Here is a 25,502-nt window from a genome sequence, read left to right on the forward strand (position 1 = left end):
ACACTATCCTACACACTTGGGGACAATTTACAATTCTTACTGAAGCCATTTAACCTACAAACCTGTTCGTCTTTGGAATGTGAGAGATAACCCACAGGAGCTACCAGAGAAACCCACGCGGTCACAGGGATAATGTACAAACTCCGCACAGACAAGCACCCGTAGTCAGGATCGAACCCAGGTCCCCGGCATTGTAAGGCAGCAACTACCGCTGCACCACTGTGCCTCCCAAATGAAAATTGCCTCTTTGAGGATATAGGTGGTGAAAGGTGTAAGTATGGAAGATGAGGTTTCACATTCCCAGCTGTCTGTGCAGCCTTTTCTAATCTCCCTGTAGTATGTGGTATTTGGTATAACTCTGTTCATCTGGGATCCGTCAAGAATAATATGCCAGAGACAGATGCACAGTGGCATTAAGTTTGTTGAAATGGACTGGTGGGACAACTGCATTGGTTAATGTTCATAGGGTGAAGAAATTGACCCACGATTTTTTCTAACCACAGATTTTCTGGTAATTGGCGATAGAGCCATAGAGTGTGGAAACAGGCCCTTTGCCCCAACTTGCCCACACTGACGAAAGCATGTCCCCCCCCCCCATCTACACTAGCCCCGCCAAACGCAGGCACTAGTGTAGTGTAGTATTCTGAGCTAATTTAGGCCCCATATCCGAGTGAGGATATGCTGGCTCTGGAGAGTGTCCAGAGGAGGTTTACGAGAATGATCCCAGAAATGAGTGGGTTAACATATGATGAATGTTTGATGGCACTGGGCCTGTACTCGCTGGAGTTTGGAAGGTTGAGGGGGGGACCTTATTGAAACTTGTCGGATAGTGAAAGGCCTGGATAGAGTGGATGTGGAGAACGTGTTTAGGACCAGAGTGGGAGAGTCTACGAGCAGAGGTCACAGCCTCAGAATTAAAGGATGTTCCTTTAGGATGGAGATGAGAAGAAATGTCTTTAGTTAGAGGGTGATGAATCTGTGGAATTCATTGCCTCAGAAGGCTGTGGTGGCCAAATCAATGGATATTTTAAAGGCATAGATAGATTCTTAATTATTACGGGTGTCAGGGGTTATGGGGAGAAAGCAGGAGAATGGGGTTAGGAGGGAGAGATGGGTCAGACGTGATTGAATGCCAGAGTTGACTTGATGGGCCAAATGGCCTAATTTGCTCCTATCACTTATGTTGGTCGGTGTTGGCAAGTTGGGCCGAAGGACTTATTTCCAGGTGCCGGGGTCATCCAGCACCTCTTTTAATCCGGGCAAAATCACGAGAGTGCACCTGAAATCCTCTCACCCCGAAAATGCGTCGTCTAGACCGGTTGAGGCGGCCGATCTCGACCTCATCCAGACTTCCGCGGCCGATGGTATTTGCTCCCTGCGGCCGGGGCTCTGGAACTCCGGCCCGGCTGGAGCCGGCAGATCCATTCCCATATCCGACCTCCGAGATCGACTTTGTGGGCCGGTATCTCGCCCACACCCCAGGCCGTGGCCTCTGTCGGTCCTGATCATCCAGAGAGCTCTGGACCCGAGGGTGCCGGAGAATCAGTGGGGGACCCGTTCTCAGCACAATCTGGCGTCGATCAGCTCCATATAAGACGGCAAAATAAGCATTTTATCAGGATGTATCATAGCTTGGTTTGGGAACAGCTCCATCCAAGACTGTAAGAAATTACCGCGAATTGTGGACGCAGCCCAGACCATCACACAAACCAACGTCCCTTCCATTGACTCAATTTATACCTCACGTTGCCTCGGCAAGGCCAGCAGCGTAATCAAGGACGAGTCGCACACCCTGGCCACTCCCTCTTCTCCCATCGGGCAAAAGGTATAAAAAGTGTGAAAACGCACAACTCCTGATTCGGGGACAGTTTCTTCCCAGCTGTTACCAGGCAACAGAACCATCGTATCAACAACTAGAGAGCAGTCCTGAGCTACTATCTACCTCATCAGACTATCTTAGATCGGACTTTGCTGGCTTTACCTTGCACTAAACGTTATTTCCTTAATTTGTAACTGTACACTGTGGATGGCTCGATTGTAATCATGTATTGTCTTTCCACTGACTGGTCAGCACATAACAAACTTTTCACTGTACCCGTGACAATAGACTAAACTGTTTATCTGTCCCATTTTATCCTTTGTCTGATTATTTTTTTCTGTTCCTCCAACAGGCAGAGGTATTTAAGGCAGCGTTTGATGCCCAGAGAACCTTCCTGATGATGGCCTGTAAGCACCAGCAGCCCCTAGAGGTAGGTAACTGCATGTGTGCTGTGGAGATCCACAACCACTCCTCACTCCTGTGAAGTTCAATTTAACTCTGCCTTGAAACAGATACATCCTGGCCATCAAATGTCATTGACATAACAGGTTGTTGAAAAGCTCAACAACAGAATGGATAACAACAGCAGTAGTAGCACCTCGTGTTCCGCATGGTATGGCACGGCACTTTATTTGTCACGTGTAGAAACATAGAACATAGGTGCAGGAGTAGGCCATTCAGCCCTTCGAGCCAGCATCGCCATTCAATATGATCATGGCTTAGAGGGACCAGTGGAGCATCCTTTGTAGCCAGGGACCGGAAGGCAAGGAGCACTGCCACTCCACCTAGGGTCAGCAAGGGGAGGAGTGGCTCTGCTGTCAGTGACTGAAGGACTTGTGACGGGATCTAGGGAGTAGGCAGGGCTGAAGATGTCCTGGTTGGGTTGGTCCTAGGCCTGGCCAAGCTGGCCATCCGCGAGTCATGGTGCCAGGCAGAAGAGGGCTTTGCCCGAGCCCGATGCTTGTCCCTTTACGGGGGTTGTATAGTAGGTATTAGAATGTTTGTAACATAGTTGTTTGATGATTTTGTAACATGGTGGTGGGGTATGTCACCACGGTTTTTGTTTTTTTGTTTTTTGTGTCATGTTGAAATTAAATAAATTATTTTTTGATACAAAAAAAAATGATCATGGCTGATCATCCAAAATCAGCACCCGTTCCTGCTTTTTCCCCTTATACCTTGATTCCGTTAGCCCTAAGAAGGCAGGTGAGGCCAACTCCAATGTACCGAGGTACAGTGAAATTCATTTTTGAATGCAGCTCAGTACAAGTATCAATGTACATACGCACTCAGATACATCTTAGATAAGCATCTCAGATACATTGCAAGCGGAGCGTAGTGCACTGAGACAGTAGACAGAGTCACCAGATTGGTGCCCTTTTCAACTCCCAGTTGTAAGTGCAGGGTTCTTGGCCTGACCATGAAGGCCCGTTGTCATGGCGACGTTGCAGTGTCGACCTGGCCAAGCGTGGCCGTGGTGTCCTCCGCCGCTGCTCCACCGCTGTAGGCCACGTGCGGCCTGACCATTGAAGATAGACATGATGTTTACTGCGTGTGTAATTGTGTGCTTTTTAGCAACATGTAAAGTACTTGTTAGTCTTGTAATCAGTCTGAAGCAAGGTCCTGAGCCGAAACGTCACCTATCCATGAGATAATTACCCATTCTGCAGAGATGCTGCCTAGAACGTTTAGAAATACAGCGCGGAAACAGGCCCTTCGGCCCACCGAGTCCACGACGACCAGCGACTCCCCGCACACCAACACTATCCCACACACACTAGGGACAATTGCAAATTAAGCTACACACTTGTCTGCCTTTGGAGTGTGGGAGGAAACCCCACGCCGGTCATGGAGAGAACGTACAAACTCTGTACAGACAGCCCCTGCGGTCAGGATCGAACCCGGGTCCCTGTAGCTGTAAGGCAGTAGCTCTACCTCTGCGCCACTGTATCTCATCATAATCGCCCCATAATTGTTGGAGTTGCTCCAGCACTTTGTGTCCTTTCATGTCACCAGCATCTGCAGTCCTTTGTTTCCACGCAACGTGTCTCCCAGCCCACTTTATCCATGCTGGCCAAAATACTCTCGCATGTACAACGTAGGCACAAATGTACTGGAGGAACTCAGAGGGTCAGAGCCATACAGGCCCTTCAGCCAACTTGTCCATGCCAAGATGTTCCATCTGGTTTCCGGGGTTACTTCCGCAACTGGGTGGTAACAGAGAGGGACTACGCCCTGTCCACGGGCATCCTGGGGTATTTCCCGGACCACTGGGCACTGAGGGGGGTTGAATGCACCGCCTCGATCACAAGGATGTCCTTCCTCAAATTAGGAAACCAAAACTGTACACAATACTCCAGATATCACCTGAAAGCAATGTTTTTCATGACTGTATGCATTTCTAAAAAATTAAAAAAATAGAATGATACACAGCACCCAACATCAATGCATGAACTGTTATATGGATCTTTTTGTCGATAAAAAATGTGTCTGGCGCAGCGGTAGAGTTGCTGCCTTACAGCGAATGCAGTGCCGGAGACTCGGGTTCGATTCCGACCACGGGTGCTGTCTGTACAGAGTTTGTATGTTCTCCCCGTCACCTGCGTGGGTTTTCTCCGAGATCTTCGGTTTCCACCCACACTCCCACAACGTAGGTTTATTGGCTTTGGTAAATATATAAAATTGTCCCTAATGGGAGTAGGATGGTGTTAATGCGCAGGGATCGCTGGTCGACGCGGACCCGGTGAGCCGAAGGGCCTGTTTCCGTGCTGTATCTCTAAACTAAACTAAATAACTTCTTCCCCACAGCCATCAGGCTATTAAACTCAACTCAAACAAAACTCTGATCGTTAATAGCCCATTGCACTTCATCTGTTTATTTATGTGTGTGTATATATATTAATTGGTATATGGTCACACTGTTCTGTTCTGTATTTATTTATGCCTAGTATATTCTGTTGTGTTGAAGCAAAGCAAGAATTTCATTGGCCTATCTGGGACACATGACAATAAACTCTCTTGAATCTTGAATCTTGAATCTATTCAATCAATGCAGTAGTTTAGATTAGGTTAGTTTAGATTTGCAGCATGGAAACAGGCCCTCCAGTTCACTGAGTCTTTGCTGTCCATCGATCACCCGTTCACACCAGTTGAGAATAAAGGTTAGTTTAGATTCGCAGCATATGTTATCCCACTTTCGCATCCGCTCCCTACACACTAGGGATGATTTACAGAGGCCAGTTAACCTACGAACCCACACGTCTTTGAGGAAACCAGAGCACCCGGAGGAAACCCACACAGTCACAGGGAGGACGTGCAAACTACACACAGACAGAAGTCAAGGTGGGGATCGAACCCGGGACTCCGGCGCCGTGTGGGAGCAGCTCTACCAGCTGCGCCACTGTGCCGCCATCACTACTTGCACTCTCTGTAAAATGCCCTCTAATATATAGGACGTGCGGCAAAAAGGTAGACACCTTCAGTCTGAAGAAAGGTCTCGACCCGAAACGTCACCCATTCCTTCTCTCCAGAGATGCTGCCTGTCCCGCGCTGAGTTACTCCAGTATTTTGTGTCTACCATCGATTTAAACCAGCATCTGCAGTTCATTCCTACACAAATGCAGCAACCTGCTTGCCAACAGCAAGGTTGCACAAGTCGTGAGATAATGGCAAGATAATTTATTCTAATGATGCTGGTTGAATAGATACTGCCAAGATCGCCATGGAAACCACCCAGTCCCTTATCCCTTCCAACAGTTTCTCGAAAGTCAAGAGTCTTTAATTGTCATATGTACCGAAATGGAATGGGTGAAATTCTTAATTGTAGCAGCATAACTGATCTGTAAGCACAGTGACAAAATAAAACAGGCAAAAGGAATTTTTATAAAGAGCAAAATACAAACAAAGGCCTAAAGTCCCGAGTTTACAATTCTACTAGTGCAGAATTGCCCCAAAAACCTGAGTGCAACCAAGGCAGTCCGTTGTCCATAACCTACTGAATCCGTTGTCCAAGATAAGTGGACTCTTATACATCGGCGAGACCAAACGTAGACTGGCCGATTGTTTTGCTGGACACCTTCGCTCAGTCCATCTGAACCAACCTGATCTCCTGGTGGCTAAACACTTTAATTCTCCTTCCCATTCCCACACTGACCTTTCTGTCCTGGGCCTCCTCCATTGTCAGTGAGGCTAAATGCAAATTGGAGGAACAGCATCTCATATTTTGCTTGGGCAGCTTACAGCCCAGTGGTATGAATATAGTGATAGCTCTAACTTCAGGTAACCCTTGCATTCCCTCTCTCTTTCCATCCCTCCCCCACCCAAGCCACACCAGCTTCTCGTTCTCACCTAGCAAACAGCTAACAATGGCCAGTTTCCTTTATCATTGTTACTTTTTTGCCTCTTTCACTCATTTGTTCTATATCTCTCTACATCATCGTCTATATCTCTCGTTTCCCTTCCCCATGACTTTCAGTCCGAAGAAGGGTCTTGACCCAAAAAGTCACCCATCCCTTCTCTCCAGAGATGCTGCCTGTCCCGCTGAGTTACTCCAGCATTTTGTGTCAGTCCATAGTTCATAGTTTTGTTTGTCGTTTGTAGTGTTCATTAGCCTGATGGTTGTAGGGAACAAGCTGCTTCTGAACCTGGACGTTAGTTTTCAGGCTCCTGTACCTTCCCCCCTCCCCCCCCCCCCCCCCCCCCGATGGGAAGGAGTGAAAAGAGGGGGTGGCCAGGAATCTGTGGGTCTCTGATGATGCTGGCAGCCTTTAGATCCCTGTAGATCCCTTCGATAGTGGGGAGGCCAGTACTCGTGATGGACAATGTTCACTGCTCCTTGTAATCTTGTTTGTTCTTCGGCCTTCCTGTTACTAAACCACGCCGTGGTGTAACCTGTCAATATACTCCCTACCGTACACCCCAATCAATCTTTCTGCTGACTGGCTAGCACGCAACTAAAGCTTTTCACTGTACCTCGGTACATGTGAGGATAAACTAAACTGAAACTGAACCCCCCCCCTCCTCAAAGAATTTAATTCTTGAGAAATGTCCTTTGATAGAATATTGCAGGCACAGCAGTGTGAAAAGTTCCTTTGAGTTACACTTAACGGCCTGTCCCACTTGGCCGTCATTGTGACGTCATTTACGCTACATCAATTTAGGCTTCACGACGCAGGACGCGCGCGTTGTGACACGCACGTGATGTGCGCATGGTGCGTGATGACACAGGCAGTGACGCGCAGCGGCGCAGAATTTTGTGATGTACAAAATCTTTGCGCGTCATCTGCGTGATGATGGCCAAGTGAGACAGGCCCTTTACAGTTTAGTTTATTGTCATGTGCACCGAGGTACAGTGAAAAGCCTTTGTTGCGTGCTAACCAGTCAGCGGAAAGACAATACACGATTACAATAGAGCCATTTACAGTGTACAGATACAAGATAAGGGAATAACGTTCAGTGCAAGGTAAAGCCATCAAAGTCCGATCAAGAGTAGTCCGCGGGTCACCAATGAGGTAGATAGTAGGTCAGCACTGCTCTCTGGTTGTGGGTAGGATGGTTCAGTTAGTGTCGCTGACCGACAGGAATGAGACTGCAAAGCTGCAGACAACTTTCTTTCACCGTGCGTTCAGGGCGGCCGTGGTGGTGCAACGGTAGAGTTGCTGCCCTACAGCGCTTGCAGCGCCAGAGACCCGGGTTCGATCCCGATTACGGGTGCTGTCTGTATGGAGTTTTACGTTCTCCCCACGGCCACGTGGGTTTTCTCCGAGATCTTCGGTTTCCTCCCACGCTCCAAAGTTTGTAGGTTAACTAGCTTGGTGTAAAAATGTAAATTGTCCCTAGTTGCGTGCGGGGTAACGTTAGTGTGCGGGGATCACTGGTCGGCGCGGACTCGGTGGGTCGAAGGGCCTGATTCCGCGCTGTATCTCTAAACTAGCCTTACTGTGCACTGTCAAATGTGTTTCAGTGGCTGCCGCTAATTTACACACATGGGCAGGCAGATCCTTAGTTTAACGTCTCAACTGAAGGACAGCAATGCTCTCTGATGACTGCACTAAATGTCACTGTGCACATGTGCACTGAAGTATTTGGGGCATGCCCTGACCCCATAGCCTTCTGATTCAGAGGCCAGGGTGCCACTACTAAGCAACAAATGACACTTGAATTACATTAAGTACTGAATATGCTTGGTGTTTTATCCCACACGTGTGTTTTTGAAATTAGTGAACGCTCTTCTAAGCAGCAATGTGACTGCTGGCTTCCACCTCCTGAAACTTATACCTCGACCCCGCGCTGTTGTCCCCACCTGCTGAAACATATGACGAGCGTCAACAAATGACTTGAAGATCGGATGGCGTTTAGGTCTGTTTTAGGCAGCAGAGTTTAGATGCAGGGCGATGCCATTTCAATGCATTTGGTGAAGGTTCCCCTGTGCACTGGAACATGGAACAGGGATTGACACAGAGTGCTGGAGTAACTCAGCCGGTCAGGCAGCATCTCTGGAGAAAAAGAATAGGTGACGTTTCGGGTCAGAGGAGAGAGACCCTTCTTCAGACTGGGGCTCAACCCGAAACGTCACCTATACCTTTTCTCCAGAAATGCTGCCTGACCCGCTGAGTGACTTCAGCATTTTGTGTCTATCTTCAGTTTATACCAGCATCTGCAGTTCTTGCCTACACATTGAACAGGGATATTTTCCTTGGGCAGCTTACAGCCCAGCAGCATTAATATTCATTTCTCTAAGTTTAAGTAACCGTTTCTCTCTCTCTCTCTCTCTCTCTCTCTCTCTCTCCTCTCTCTCTCCCCTCTCTCTCTCTCTCTCTCTCTCTCTCTCTCTCTCTCGCTCTCTCTCTCTCTCTCTCTCTCTCTCTCTCTCTCTCTCGCTCTCTCTCTCTCTCTCTCTCTCTCTCTCTCTCTCTCTCTCTCTCTCTCTCTCTCTCTCTCTCTCTCTCTCTCTCTCTCTCTGTCTCTCTCTCTCTCTCTCTCTCTCTCTCTCTCTCTCTCTCTCTCTCTCTCTCTCTCTCTCTCTCTCTCTCTCTCTCTCTCTCTCTTCTCTCTCTCTCTCTCTCTCTCTCTCTCCCTCTCTCTCTCTCTCCCTCTCCCTCCCCTCTCTCTCTCTCTCTCCTCTCTCTCTCTCTCTCTCCTCTCTTCCCGTCTCCGCCATTGAATCATTGCTGATCTATCTCTTCCCTCCTAACCCCATTCTCCTGCCTTCTCCCCATAACCTCTGAGCAGTTTTGGACCCCACATCTGAGGAAGGATGTGCTGGCGTTGGAGAGGGCCCAGAGGAAGTTTACGAGAATGTTGCCAGGAATGAGTGGGTTAACATATAATGAGTGTTTATCAGCACTGGGCCTGTACTACTGGAGTTTAGAAGGACGAGGGGGGTGACTTCATTGAAACTTACTGAATAAAGAAAGGCCTGGATAGAGTGGATGTGGAGAGGATGTGAAGGCTCTGAAGAAACACCCCCTTAAATATTAGCCAACAGTTATGTAGTGTCTTTATGTCTGGATTTAGATCTGGATGTAGTACGCTGTAAAGCTGCAGCTAGAGCATCACTCAGCACTGGACAATTTTATAATGGACAATATTTTACATTCTTTTATCAAGCCAATTAATCAAGCCAATTAACCTACAAACCTGTACGTCTTTGGAATGTGGGAGGAAACCGAAGTTCTCGGAGAAAACCCACGCAGGTCACGGGGAGAACGTACAAACTCCGTACAGACAGCGCCCGTAGTCGGGATCGAACCCGGGTCTCTGGCGCTGCATTTTGCTGTAAGGCAGCAACCCTACCCCTGCGCCACCGTGACTGCCCAGATTATTATTGGCATTGGTTATTATTGTCACGTATACAAATCTATAGTGAAAAAAAATGTGTGTTGGCTTGCTCATCTATTTGGATTGTATTCAATTTTGATCATTTAGACAAGTAGAAACAAGGAACTGCAGATGCTGGTTAATACATAAAAGGACACAAAATGAAGGATTAACTCAGGTAGCATCTCTGGAGATTGTGGATAGGTGTCCTTATGGAATTCCTCTCACCCAGCTTTGTTTACTCCGCCACTGTACAATCAGTCTGAAGAAGGGTCTCAACCTGAAACTTGACTATCCATGTTCTACCGAGACACTGTCCGACCCGCTGAGTTACTACAGCATTTTGTGTACATCTTCTGCTCAATAAAATGCTTCTTAAATGTTGGGATAGTCCCAGTCTCAACTACCTCCTTCGGTAGCTTGTTCCATACACCCACCATCCTCTGTGTGGAAAAAGTTACCCTTCAGATTCCTTTTCCCCTTCACCTTAAACCTATGTCCTCTGGTCCTCCATTCACTTACTCTGGGCAAGAGACTGTGCTTCTACCCGATCTATTCCTCTCATGATCTTATACACCTCTATAAGATCACCCCTCATCCTCCTGCGCTCCAAGGAATAGAATCCCAGCCTACTCAACCTCTGCCTATAGTTCAGACCCTCTAGTCCTGGCAGCATCCATGTAAACATCCTCTCTTGAAAGATAAACAGTCATGGAAGAAAAAAAACCTCAGTCATCAGACAATGTGCTTTCTTAAGAATATACTCTGTCAGATCCACTGAATTGAAGATGACAAATGATTGCTTCTGATGACGCCTGTATAATGATATTCCATGTAACATACAGCCTGTAGTATTTTTAGCTTGCAGTGACAAAAATAAAATTACAGCTATTAAAAATATTTTTTAATGGCCTGTCAGGGGAGAAACAAATGATTGCGAGTCTGAAGTTCTACAGTCTATAACTCCCGTTCTCCATTGACACAATCATTTTCAGGACACTCATTTCTATAACACTTAGCAACACATCTGTCGCACTATTGCAAAAACTACTTGTATTTCAGAGGAGATAGACACAAAAATGCTGGATAGACTCAGCGGGACCGGTAGCATCTCAGGAGAGAAGGAATGGGTGATGGTGGGGGGGGGGGGGAGAGGCGAAGACAGAAGGCTATGGGAGTGAGAGCTGGGAAGGGGTGGGGAAAGAGGGAGAAACATAGACATAGAAACATAGAAAATAGGTGCAGGAGTAGGCCATTCGGCCCTTCGAGCCTGCACCGCCATTCAATATGATCATGGCAGATCATCCAACTCAGTATCCTGTTCCTGCCTTCTCTCCATACCCCCTGATCCCTTTAGCCACAAGGGCCACATCTAACTCCCTCCTAAATATAGCCAATGAACTGGCCTCAACTACCGTCGTGGCAGAGAATTCCAGAGATTCACCACTCTCTGTGTGAAAAAGGTTTTTCCTCATCTCGGTCCTAAAAGATTTCCCCCTTATCCTTAAACTGTGACCCCTTGTTCTGGACTTCCCCAACATCGGGAACAATCTTCCTGCATCTAGCCTGTCCAACCCCTTAAGAATTTTGTAAGTTTCTATAAGATCCCCCCTCAATCTTCTAAATTCTAGCGAGTACAAACCGAGTCTATCCAGTCTTTCTTCAAATGAAAATCCTGACATCCCAGGAATCAGTCTGGTGAACCTTCTAAAAGCAGGGACTACCTGAAATTAGAGAAGTCAATGTTCATACCGCTGGGGTGTAAACTGCCCAAGCGAAATATGAGGTGCAGCTCCTCCAATTTGCGGTGAGACCAACTCTGGCCATGGAGGAAGCCCAGGACAGAAAGGTCGGATAATCTTAAAACATTAATCGAGCACTTTGTGTCCTTTTGTGTAAACCAGCAACTGCAGTTACTTGTCGCTGCATCAAAACTTTATAGAATACTTTTTACTGTTCCAACTAGGGTCCTAAACAGTTCTACCCTTGATCTTCCTCCTCAGCAAAAAGGTTTACTTTATTGTCATGTTTATCACGGTACGACGAAATGCGTTTTGTTGTGTTCTATCCATTCAACGTATAGACTGTACACGATTACAATTAAGCTGCCCACAGTGTACAGATACAGGATAAAGGGAATAACATTTAGTGCAAGACAAAGTCCAGTAAAGTCTGATTAAAGATAGTCCGAGGGTCTCCAATGAGGTAGATAGTAGCTCACGACCCTTCTCTAGTTGTTGGTCAGATGGTTCAGTTGCCTGATTACAGCTGGGAAGAAACTGTCCCTGAATCTGGAGGTGTGGGTTCACACACTTTGTACTTGTTGCCCGATGGGAGAGGGGAGAAGAGGGAGTGGCCGGGGTGCGACTCGTCCTTGATTATGCTGCTGGCCTTGCCGAGGCAGCGTGAGGTGTAAATGGAGTCAATGGAAGGGAGACACAAAATGCTGGAGTAACTCAGAGGGACAGGCAGCATCTCTGGAGAGAAGGAATGGGCAACGTATCGGGGTGAGACCCTTCTTCAGACAGGTGTTTAACCTATAAACATGCACGTCTTTGGAGAGTGGGAGGAAACCAATGATCTCGGAGAAAACCGACGCAGTTCATGGGGAGAACGTCCAAGCTCCATACGGACAGCACCCGTAGTCAGGATTGAACCTGGGTCTCTGGCGCTGTAAGCACTGTAAGGGGGCAACTACTGCTGCGCCACCGTGCAGCACATATGTTCACGGATTTGTGGACACGGACACCAAGATTCCATGCACTTCTTGTTGCTTCTGTGAAACAGGACTAGTTATACTGTGCTAATGTCCAGCTGCACCCTGTGGCGTTGTGGTTAGAGAAGGTGTTGGGAGCTGCAATGCACCTTTATAATTGGTACCAAGTACTGTTCCTTTTCGGGACTGGACCAAATCTTGCCTAATTCAAACCACTCAGTGTATTGGGGAACCTAGTTTTAATTCACTCAGAGTGAGTGAGTGACAGTTAGTGGGAGAGGGAGGGAGTGGGAGAGGGAGGGAGTGGGAGAGAGAGTGGGAGAGAGGGAGAGAGGGGGAGGAAGGGAGAGGGGGAGAGGGAGGGGGAGGGAGTGAGTGAGTGGAGAGAGAGAGTGGGAGAGTAGTGGGAGGGATAGAGAGAGTGGGAGCGAGGGGGAGAGTGGGTGAGTGAGAGAGTGTGAGGAAGTAAGTGAGTGGTACAGCACGGAAACAGGTTCTTCCAGCCCATCTCATCCGTACCGACCAACATGCCACATCTCAGCATTTGCCTGTAATTGGCCCGTATATCGCTCTAAACCTTTCCGATACATGTACCGGTTCAAATGTCTTTTTGATGTTGCACCTGCCTCAGCTATCTCCTCTGGCAGCTTGTTCCATATCTGTGTGAAAAAGTTGCCCATTAAGTTCCTATGAAAAATCTTTCTCAAACCTATGTCCTCTGGCTCATGATTCCCTAACCATGGGTAAAAGACATTGTGCATTCGCCCTCATGAGTTTTATACACCTAAACAAGATCACCCCTCTGTCTCCTGCGCTCCAAGTAATGGAGTGCTAGCCAGCTCATAGAAACATAGAAACATAGAAATTAGGTGCAGGAGTAGGCCATTCGGCCCTTCAAGCCTGCACCGCCATTCAATATGATCATGGCTGATCATCCAACTCAGTATCCTGTACCTGCCTTCTCTCCATACCCTCTGATCCCCTTAGCCACAAGGGCCACATCTAACTCCCTCTTAAATATAGCCAATGAACTGGCCTCAACTACCCTCTGTGGCAGAGAATTCCAAAGATTCACCACTCTCTGTGTGAAAAAAGTTCTTCTCATCTCGGTTTTAAAGGATTTCCCCCTTATCCTTAAGCTGTGACCCCTTGTCCTGGACTTCCCCAACATCGGGAGCAATCTTCCTGCATCTAGCCTGTCCAACCCCTTAAGAATTTTGTAAGTTTCTATAAGATCCCCCCTCAATCTCCTAAATTCTAGAGAGTATAAACCAAGTCTATCCAGTCTTTCTTCATAAGACAGTCCTGACATCCCAGGAATCAGTCGGGTGAACCGTCTCTGCATTCCCTCTATGGCAACTTTACTCTTTAGCTCAGACCCTCATGTCCTGGCAACATCCTCCTGGTAAATGTTCTCACGTTGGTGTTGCTCGATGTGAGTGGTGTTTATTACACCTCCTGAGTTGCCTCATTAAGGTTGATGAGGTTTGGTGTTATGAGGTTTACTATTGTCACATGTATTGAGGTTCAGTGAAAGGCTTTGTACTGCATAATTATCCAATCAGACCAGATAATACCACGCATAAATATTGTATTTGATAATTTGTCTGCTTTTCTGAGGCAGCGTGAAGTGGAGAAGTAACTTCAGATCGTTTTGCGATCGTTTCGCCGAACACCTCCACTCAGTCCGCAATAACCAACCTGACCTCCCGGTGGCTCAGCACTTCAACCCCCTCCCATTCCGTATCCGACCTCTCTGTCCTGGGCCTCCTCCACGGCCAGAGCGAGCAACACCGGAAATTGGAGGAACAGCACCTCATATTCCACTTTGGGAGTCTGCATCCTGGGTGCATGAACATTGAATTCTCACAATTCCGATAACCCTTGCTGTCTCCTCCTCTTCCTACCTCCCCCTCAGCCCTCGGGCTCCTCCTCCTCCTTTTTCCTTTCTTCTCCCCGCCTCCCCCCCACCCCCCATCAGTCTGAAGAAGGGTTTCGGCCCGAAACATTGCCTATCTCCTTCACTCCATAGATGCTGCTGCACCCGCTGAGTTTCTCCAGCATTTTTGTGTACCTTCGATTTTCCAGCATCTGGAGTTCTTTCTTTAATAAGTAACTTCAGGCGCCTGTTTCTGTGCATATGAGATAACAGATTTAGTTTAGTTTAGTTTAGAGATACAACGTGGAAACAGGCTCTTGGGCCTACAGAGTCTGCGCCGACCAGTGATCCCCACACACTGTACTACACACACTGGGGACAATTTTATACTTATACCAAGCTAATTTACCTACGTGCCTGTACGTCTTTGGAGTGTGGTAGGAAACCGAAGATTTCGGAGAAAACCCACGCGGTCACGGGGAGAACGTAGTCGAGATCGAACCCGCGTGCAAGTGCTGTAAAGCGGCAACTCTCCCACTGTGCCACCGTGCCGCCCGTAAAATACATTAGTTGGATTGCCTGAATGATCCAAGATCATTCATGAGCATTTTTACAAGTAGTAACTTCTTTTGGTTCCAGATTTCATTGAAACTAAATTTGTGTGCTCAAAGTGCTCGTGAGAGGGTTTTGAGAAGGATTACTCCGGGCCTATGGATCAATTATCTAGTAACATAACCATTGAACTATTAAATCCTGCTTAAGGAGGACAAAAATGATTCGTGTGTTGTAATGCATACGAAGAGAGAAAAGGCTACGGAAGGGTCAGATGTTACATGAATGAATTCATGTTACGCTCTGACTACCGCCTCGACTGTTTTGCTTATACAAAGTTATAATTCAATAGGTTTGTTGTTATTAACGCTGAAATGGCTTTGTCCACATTCAGAAAAAGCATTCTGGAGCCTGATGGGATTTGAATATTTCCTGTTACATTGTCAAACTAGTGGCTACTCTGTAATAACACCAAAGGCGAAGGATGGTTGAGTGTGCCTTTTTTAAATGTTTTGTTACAAAAGAAAAGTTCATGAGGTCACAAGTGATGAGAGCAGAAATCAGCTATATGGCCCATCAAGTCTACTCCGCCATTCAATAGAGGCTGATCTCTCTCTCCCTCCTAAACCCCATTTACCCCGGTCCGGGGGGAGAAGCGACGCCCATGTCGGGGCGGCCCGGTCCGGGGGAGGTTCGGCGCCCAAGTCGGGGCGGCCCAGCCCGAGGCTGAAGACGGCACAGTACTCACGTGAGGGTGGCTGGGACGGTGTTCTGGCGGCGGTGGCCTGAGTCCGGGGTTCGGCCGCGGGCCAGCAGCTGCTTCTGCAGGACTGGTGGGCGGCAGCTTCAACCACCCCGGGCCACGGTGTTTGAGCCGCGGGACTGTTCTTAACATCGCCCTGGGGGGGGGGGGGCCATCGGGGGGGGTAATCGCCCCAGCGCAGAGGGAGAAGAGGAGGGAAGAGACTGCGACCTAAGACTTTTGCCTCCATCACAGTGAGGAGATGCTGGGTGGACTCATTGTGGTGGATGTTAACGTGTGTTTATTGTTGTTTTATTGTATGGTATTAATGTATGACTGCTGCAATTTCGTTCAGACTTCGGTTTGAATGACAATAAAAGGCTATCTATCTATCTATCTATCTATCTATATTCTCCTGCCTTCTCCCCATAACCCCTGACACCCGTACTAATCAAAAGTTGCTTTTCATTTCATTGAGTTTGACCCCAAAGACGTCCAGGTATGTAGGTGAATTGGCTTGGTATAAGTGAGTGGGTGTAGGATAGTGTTAATGTGCGGGGATCGCTGGTCGGCACGGACCCAGTGGGCCGAAGGGCCTTCCGCGCTGTATCTCTAAACTAAACTAAACCAAACCCCCACAAAATGCAGAATCATCAGGAGCGGAGCCTGAGATGGTGATGGAGATGTCGATGATTCAGAACGATGTCATAATCACATCTATTGATCATCAGTTCAGAAGGTGATAAGAGCAGAATTAGGCCATTCGGCAACCTTCAGAAGAAATGTCGCTTCGACGACTGCTTTAAAGGGCCAGGAAGCGAGCGGGCAAGATCATCTCTGACCCCTCTCACCCTGGCCACAAACTCTTTGAATCACTTCCCTCTGGAAGGCGACTCCGGACTGTCAAAGCTGCCACATCCAGACATAAAAACAGTTTTTATCCACGAGTAGTTGTTCTACTCAACAGCCAAAAATCTGTAGCCTCCCTTTGATCTGGTATTTTGTTAGTTCACATGCTTGATCAATGATTTTTTTATCATTAATGTTTTATTATTATTAATGTTTAGTGTTTTCTGAGTCATTCGTAACTGTCACTGTATGTCATGTTGTTACTTGTGAGCAGAGCACCAAGGCAATTTCCTTGTATGTGATATGAATACTTGGCCAATAAACTTACTTATTTACTTATTTACTTACTTACTTAAATGGATGGCCTCTTGTTTCTCAATAGTCATGCCTGGTTCTAGATCCCACAAGAGGGAACATCCTTTCAGCATCCATCCATCCTGTTATGGCTCCTCAGGAATGAGGATACTAGGAACTGCAGGGTCTGGTTAACAAAGAAATATAAGACAGGTTTTGTTCATAGTTCATAAATGACAGGAGCGGATTTGGCCCATCGAGTCTATCCCATTCTCCTGCCTTCTCCCCATAAACCCTGACACCCAGAATAAATTAACTGGAATTTAGAAGGATGAGCAGGGGATCTTATAGAAACATATAACATTCTTAAGGGATTGGATAGGCCTAGATGCAGGAAAAATGTTCCCGGTGTTGGAGGGAGTCCGGAACCAGGGGTCACACAGTTTAAGAATAAGGGGTAGGCCATTTAGGACTGAGGTGAGGAAAAACGTTTTCACCCAGATCTGTGTAATTCTCTGCCACAGAAGGCAGTGGAGGTCAATTCACTGGATGTTTTCAAGAGAGTTAGATTTAGCTCTTAGGGCTAATGGAATTAAGGGATATGGGGAGAACAGGAATGGGGTACTGATTTTGGATGATCAGCCATGATCATATTGAATGGTGGTGCTGGCTCGAAGGGCCGAATGGCCTATTCCTGCACCTATTTTCTATGTTAATCAAGAATCTATCAATCTTCACCTTAAAAATATCCACTGACATGGCCTCCACAGCCATCTGTGGCAATGAATTCCACATTAACTCTGCCACTAGTGGAAACCTACTCTCCACATCCACTCTGTCCAGGTCCTTCACTATTCGAGGGTGAAAGAGTTGCCACCAGTTATAAATATTTGAAAGAATAAAGTATTGAAGGCGAGGTTTGCTTTGTTTTCTTGTGTGGTAGAAATATGTCTTAATCTTGGACCTTTCCCATGTCATTAATGATTGTCGAGCTTTAATGAGATCAACCAAAGAACCTTTTTACTTTACTTAACTTTAAAGATACAGCGCGGAAACAGGCCCTTCGGCCAACCGAGTCCGCGCCAACCAGTGATCACCCCGTACACTAAAACCATCCTACACACTAGGGACAATTCTACAACTTACTACAGCTAATTAACCTGTGCATCTTTGGAGTGTTGGAGGAAACCAGAGCACCTGGATAGACCCCACGCGGTCACAGGGAGAAAGTACAAACTCTGTACAGACAGCACCCGCAGTCAGGATCGAACCCGGGTCTCTGGCGCTGTAGGCAGCCACCCTACCGCTGCACCACCGGGCCACCCACACTCTGCAAGACCTGCGTCTGAAGAAGGGTCCCGATCCGAAACGTCACCGGTCCATTTCATTCAGTGGTGCTGCCTGACCCACTGAGTTACAACAGCATTTTGTGTCTATCTTTGGTATAAACCAGCATCTGCAGTTCCATTTTGTTAAGTTTGTGGATCAATTGGCTTCTGTGAATTTCCCCCAGTGTGTAGGATGCCAAAGTGGAAAAACACAGAACTGGTGTACAGGTGATTGAGGGTCGGTGTGGACTCGGTGGGCCGAAGGGCCTGTTTCCACGCTGTATCACTAAACTAAACTAATCTCTAAACTATGTTAGTGAGTGCACTGAAGCCTTTCTCACACTTTCTTCCCAGCAGGGACAGTTTCTTCCCAGCTGTTATCAGGCAACTGAACCATTTTTTTCAACACAGTACTGGTGGGGATGAGTCTTTCACTGTATAACTGCTTAACTATATAACTGCTTGAGTTCAGTTTATTGTCATGTGTACGGAGGTACAGTGAAAAGCTTTTGTTGCGTGCTAACCAGTCAGTGGAAGGACAATGCATGATTACAATTGAGCCATTTACAGTGTACAGTTACAGGATAAGGGAATAACGTTTAGTGCAAGATAAAGCCAGTATCGTCCGATCAAAGATAGTCCGAGGTCACCAATCAGGCATATAGTAGTGCTCAGGACTGCTCTCTAGTTGTGGAAGGGTGTGTAAGTTGTGTACTGGGGTACAGTACTGGTGGGGACGAGTCTTTCACTGTACAATTTCACTGTACGAGATTGGGGTACATACAGTACTGGTGGGGACAGAACCTTTTTCCCAGAATTGAAAAATCAAATACCAGAGGGCAGAGCTTTGAGGTGAGAGGGGCAAAGTTCAAAGGCGATTAGTGGGGCGACCTTTACATAGGTAGTGAGTGCCTGGAATTCACTGCCGGGAGAAGTAGTTGATGCAGATCCGATAGTGGCATTTAACATCATAAGATCATAAATGATAGGAGTGGAATTAGGCCATTCGGCCCATCAAGTCTACTCCGCCATTCAATCATGGCTGAATTATCTCTCACTCCTAACCCCATTCTCCTGCCTTCTCCCCATAACCTCTGACACCCGTACTAATCAAGAATTTATCTATCTCTGCCTTAAATATAACCACTGAATTTGCCTCCACAGCCTTTTGTGGCAAAGAATTCCACAGATTCAACACCCTCTGACTATAGGAATTCCTCCTCATCTCCTTCCAAAAAGAACATCCTTTAACTCAGAGGCGGTGACCTCTAGTCCTAGACTCTCCCACTAGTGAAAACACCCTCTCCACATTCACTCTATCCAAGCCATTCACTCTTCTGTAAGTTTCAATGAGGTCCCCCTTCATTCTTCTAAACTCCAGCGAGTACAAGCCCAGTGCTGACAAACGCCGTCAAATGTAAGAGGCTTTTGGATAGGCACATGGTTATGCAGGGAGTGGATGGATATAGATTTTGAGCAGATAGATGAGAGATGGTCTTGGCATCATGTTCAGCACAGACATTGTGGGCAGAAGGGCCTGGTCCCGTGCTGTACTGTTCTATGTTCTATACTTAATAACTCTCGGTTATTTTTAGAGTTGTTGATGTTGGGTGCTTTCATTTTATGTCATAATAAATTAATTAAAGAATCCCGACAGCTGCTGCTCAGCTCATCAACAACGTTCGTCAAATATTCCAGGCACTATTTGGATATATTTCAAACCGGTGGAAGGTGGCATCGAGAGTGTATGGAAATGAAAGCCACAGGTCAAACGGGCATAAGTATAATGGATGTTACAGATGTTATAATAGATTGTTACAGGAAAGATATTGTCAAGCTTGAAAGGGTTCAGAGAGAATTTACGAGGATGTTACCAGGACTAGAGGGTGTGAGCTATAGGGAGATGTTGAGTAGGCTGGGTCTCTATTCCCTGGAGCGCAGGAGGATGAGGGGTGATCTTATGAAGGAGTATAAAATCATGAGAGGAATAGATCGGGTAGACGCACAGAGTCTCTTGCTAAGAGTGGGAGAATCAAGGACCAGAGGACATAGGTTCAAGGTGAAGGGGAATAGATTTAATAGGAATCTGAGGGGTAACTTTTTTCACACAAAGGGTGGTGGGTGTATGGAACAAGCTGCTAGAGGAGGTAGTTGAGGCTGGGACTATCCCAACGTTTAAGAAACAGTTAAACAGGTACATGGATAGGACATACAAAAAAGTTTGGAGATTCTAGAACATTTGCTAAAGACGTTGGACCAAGGGGTTGTGGACGCAGGCAGGTGGGACTAATGTAGCTGGGACATGTTGGCCGGTGCGGGCAAGTTGGGCTGAAGGGCCTGTTTCCACACTATCTATCTATGACTCTATGTTTATTTAATTGAGCCTCCTGATTGTGCCAAGAATCAATATGGGTAAATGTAACTAACAGAGCAAACTGTATCAGTCACAGAGGGGAGCTGAATGATACTGACTCTCTGTGCTCAGTGATCACGTTACACACTCTGCACTTCGTAACACTCTGAGTGAGTGACAGCCGCAGAAAGACAAATACAGGCACCTTGCGTTTTACGTCGGGGTTACGGGCATGAAAACAGTGCGTTAATTATACTTGTTTGATCGAGTGGATGGAGTGAAGATGTTTCCACTAGTGTGAGCGTCTAGGTCCAGAGGTCACAGCCTCAGGATTAAAGGACGTTCCTTTAGGAAGGAGATGGGGAGGAATTTCTTTAGTCAGAGGGTGATGAATCTGTGGAATTCATTGCCACAGAAGGCTGTGGAGGCCAAGTCAATGGATATTTTTAAGGCAGAGGTCGATAGATTCTTGATTAGTATGGTGTCAGTGGTTTCGGGGAGAAGGCAGAAGAATGGGGTTGAGAGGGAGAGATAAATCAGCCATGATCGAATGGCGGAGTAGACTTGATAAGTCGAATGTCTCTAATTCTGCTCCTCCTTCTTCTTGTCGAGTCCACACACAAGGTTAGAAGTTGTTCAGCCAGAGCTGTAAACGCTTCTCGGCATCTGCGTACAATGGTGTCTGTCTTGCGCTTCTTGTGCTTGTACGTGGTGGTGGAAGGATTAGTGGAAACAGGGCCGCGAGGTGAATGCTCTTTCCTTGACCCCATTCTCCTATCAGTTATGAACTTATGTGTTTATTTAATCAGTTTAGTTTATTGTCACTTGTACCGAGGTGCAGTGATAAGGTGAAGTGAAAGTTTCACCAGGAAAAATACATTGGCCCTGAACAGCACCCCTCGTACATTCACCAAGATCATTCCTGAAACCCACGGGTTAAATTGCAAAAAGAGATAGCACAAACCGAGGTTGGATTCCTTGAAATGTGAGTGTTAATGTGCGGGGATCGCTGGTCGGCGCGGACCCGGTGGTCAGAAGGACCTGTTTCTGCACTGTATCTCTAAACTAAACTAGTTCGAAGAAGGGTCTCTACCTGAAACTTCACCTATTCCTTTTCTCCAGAGATGCAGTCTGACCCGCTGATTTACTCCAGCTTTTTGTGTCCATCTTCGGTTTAAACCAGCATCTGCAACTTCTTTCTACATGGAAGGCAGGAGAATGGGGTTAGGAGGGAGAGATAGATCAGCCATGATTGAATGGCGGAGTAGACTTGATGGGCCGAATGGCCTAAATCTGTTCCGATCATCTACAATATGATTACCCATTAATGCTCTGTTATAAGCGAGTTCGGTATTCCGACTGCGCATGCCCAGGTCATAGGTCACAAGCGAAAAACAGTCTCGGCAACGGTGGTGCTGCATTGTGCGCAGGCTTGTGTTTCGTCCGTGGTCGAGGTCAGGCCCAGCTCTCCGTCACTGCGGGTGCTGTTGAGTTGCTGTTGGCACTGACTTGCAGCCGGCACTGCAACCGCTGGCTCCAGCTCGGCTCTGTCTGTCCCGCCAGGTTGGCCGGCAGCCCTCCACCTCCATACCTCCCCTCAGTCCAACACCGAGATCCTGCTGAAGATGGGCACCGCCGGCCCTTCTCGAAGACGGGCGACTCGTAGCCGCCTCTGCTGGAGTAGTCCTGGTCGGAGAGAAAGTCTGCGGATGGGCTCCTGCCGGTTATGGAAGGCCGGGTGCTCGCTGGAGCGGTGGGTACTGTTGGTGATGGTGGTACTGGTGGCAGCAGCAAACTCCTCCCTCTCCCTTGCCCAGCCCAAGCCCAGATTCCGGGCCAACTCCAACTCCAGGTTGGGGCTGAAGGCTGCCCGCAGCGCGGCCCAGTCATGCGCCAGGCCAGAGGAGGCTGAGCCCAGGCTGGAGCTCTGGCGCAGGCGAGTCTCTCGCTTCTCCTCGGGGTGGACAGAAGCCGGTGGGGTGCAAGGTACGGCTTGTACTTGGGGTGGCGGCTGAGGGAGCGCAGTTGGGCCAGGCCGTGGGTGAACTGGCACTTGTCGCTATAGTAGCCCATCGGGGAGCGGGTTCCTGTGGAGTTGGAGCAGGGTTGGGCTGGAGTTGGCGCTGGCTGTGGGCCTGTGGGTTCTCCGTGCTGGCTGTGTGCCTGGGGCCGCTGGTGTCGTTGGTGTCATTGGTCTAGCCTGTCGGTTGTCTTTGAAAAAAGGAGAAAAATCGGACCCGAACTATACTCACTGAATCTACAGCGCATCGTTCGATTTTTATTTATAGCTTTTGACCTTTGACAAATCCCATGATTCCTTGCGTTTTTCGGAATACCGAACTCGCTTATTGGAAAAGGATGTCACAAAGGCAGATACATTTAAACAAACAACCTAACAGCTACTGCAGCCGCTTACAACCGCAGGAGTATCAAGAGTATCAAGAGTATATTTAATTGTCATTTGGACCCCTGGAGGTCCAAATGAAATGCCGTTTCTGCAGCCATACATTACACACAAATAGACCCCAGACACAACATAATTACATTTTACATAAACATCCATCACATAGCTGTGATGGAAGGCCAAATAAAACTTATCTCTCCACTGCACTCTCTCCCCCCCGATGTCAGAGTCAAAGTCAAAGCCCCCGGCTGGCGATGGCGATTGTCCCGCGGCCATTGAAGCCACGCCGGGTGGTGCGAGGTCGCACACCGGGTCTTGGTGTTAGAGCCCCCGGTGTGCGCTCGCAAAGTCCCGCATTCCAAGGTGCGCGGGGGCAGTGGTGCTAACTCCCCCTCTACAGGCCCAGCTCAAGCCCGACCCCGCCAACTCCAACTCCAGGGCGGGAGAGGAGTCGCCGTTGCTGGAGCCCCGAAAAGCGGTCTCTCCCCAGGGAGGGTTTGGGCTCCCGGCGCCACCGTCCGCAGCAGCAGCCTCCGACTCAGCAGCAGCAGCAGCAGCTGGGCCAGGCGGCAACGCTCCTCGCACCGCACCCACCCGCTCCGGGTCTCGGCCAGCTCCGTGACGGTTGGGTGGAGTTGGCACCTGAGTGGGTCTGGCTTCTTCGTGTTGGAGGGTCGCTCCTCGTTGCGGCCCCAACGACAGCTGAGACCCGACGAGAAAAGGTCGGGTCTCCAGTGCAGGGAGAGATTCAAAAGTTTTCCCCCCCCCTCCCACACCCACCCCCACTGGATCTACCCCCCACACACACACACCCCAACATAAAATAACAAAAACTACATAAAAAACACAGACAAAAAATAATAAAAAGGCAGACAGGCTGCAGAGGCCCTAACAGTTACCAGAGTCGCGCCAACTACAGGAAATGCGACACTTGTCGCTTTACCTCCACCCTTGACTACATTTAAGGACCCAAGCAACTTTTCCAAGTGCGGCAAAGGTACACCTGTACCTCCTCCAACCTCATCTATTGCATCAGCTGCGCTAGGTATCAGCTGCTCTACATCGAGGAGACCAAGCATAGGCTTGGCGATCGCTTCGCCCAACAGCTCCGCTCGTTTTTTTTAAAATTTCAAAATAGACTTTATTCATGTATTCAGCCAAAGTCAGCATGGATTTATGAAAGGTAAATCATGTCTGACAAATCTTATAGAATTTTTTGAGGATGTAACTAGTAGAGTGTATAAGGGAGAACCAGTGGATGTGTTATATCTGGACTTTCAGAAGGCTTTCGACAAGGTCCCACATAAGAGATTAGTATACAAACTTAAAGCACATTGCTTTTGGGGGTTCAGTATTGATGTGGATAGAGAACTGGCTGGCAGACAGGAAGCAAAGAGTAGGAGTAAACGGGTCCTTTTCAGAATGGCAGGCAGTGACTAGTGGGGTACCGCAAGGCTCAGTGCTGGGACCCCAGCTATTTACAATATATATTAATGATTTGGACAAGGGAATTGAATGCAACATCTCCAAGTTTGCAGATGACACAAAGCTGGGGGGCAGTGTTAGCTGTGAGGAGGATGCTAGGAGGCTGCAGGGTGTCTTGGATAGGCTGGGTGAGTGGGCAAAGGCATGGCAGACGCAGTATAATGTGGATAAATGTGAGGTTATCCACTTTGGTGGCAAAAACAGGAAAGTAGACTATTATCTGAATTTTGGCCGATTCGGAAAAGGGGAGATGCAACGAGACCTGGGTGTCATGGTACACCAGTCATTAAAAGTAGGCATGCAGGTGCAGCAGGCAGTGAAGAAAGCGAATGGTATGTTAGCATTCATAGCAAAAGGATTTGAGTATAGGAGCAGGGAGGTTCTACTGCAGTTATACAGGGTCTTGGTGAGACCACACCTGGAGTATTGCGTACAATTTTGGTCTCCTAATCTGAGGAAAGACATTCTTGCCATAGAGGGAGTACAGAGAAGGTTCTCCAGACTGATTCCTGGGATGTCAGGACTTTCATATGAAGAAAGACTGGATAGACTCGGCTTGAACTGGCTAGAATTTAGAAGATTGAGGGGGATCTTATAGAAACTTACAAAATTCTTAAGGGGTTGGACAGGCTAGATGCAGGAAGATTGTTCCCGAAGTTGGGGAAGTCCAGAACAAGGGATCACAGTTTAAGGATAAGGGGGAAATCTTTTAGGACCGAGATGAGGAAAACATTTTTCACACAGAGAGTGGTGAATCTCTGGAATTCTCTGCCACAAAAGGTAGTTGAGGTCAGTTCATTGGCTATATTTAAGAGGGAGTTAGATGTGGTCCTTGTGGCTAAAGGGATCAGGGGGTATGGAGAGAAGGCAGGTACAGGATACTGAGTTGGATGATCAGCCATGTTCATATTGAATGGCGGTGCAGGCTCAATGGGCCGAATGGCCTACTCCTGCACCTATTTTCTATGTTTCTATACAATACATGAACCGTGCAAAAAATTCATCTGACATTTTCGGAGGCTATACAAGTTGTTCAACACAGTCTATATACATTGCTGAAATTTCACGGATCTGTCCCCCACCCGTGCCACTCATGTGGCCCCTTGGCGTGGGTTCACCCTTCACTTTAAACCTATGTCCTATGGTTGTCGATTCCCTTAGTCTGGGTAAGAGACTGCGCGTCTACCCGATCTATTCCTCTCATGATATTTTTATTCTATTGGTCTGTAGCACAATGAGTACATTCTGCAAACATGTTTTTCT

General features: G+C 47.7%; 1 protein-coding gene across 2 annotated transcripts in view; it reads left to right on the forward strand.

Annotated features, from left to right (window-relative positions):
• cap2 (cyclase associated actin cytoskeleton regulatory protein 2) overlaps window positions 1-25,502 on the forward strand; it is a 138,838-nt gene that overhangs the window by 54,162 nt on the left and 59,174 nt on the right. For both annotated transcript variants that reach the window (XM_055654535.1, XM_055654542.1), the window contains one exon: window positions 2,172-2,249. In XM_055654535.1, the coding sequence (XP_055510510.1) occupies window positions 2,172-2,249 (78 nt within the window). The remainder of the gene's footprint in view (window positions 1-2,171; window positions 2,250-25,502) is intronic.

The sequence above is a fragment of the Leucoraja erinacea genome, chromosome 2, assembly GCF_028641065.1.
Source record: "Leucoraja erinacea ecotype New England chromosome 2, Leri_hhj_1, whole genome shotgun sequence".
Lineage (NCBI taxonomy): Eukaryota > Metazoa > Chordata > Chondrichthyes > Rajiformes > Rajidae > Leucoraja > Leucoraja erinaceus.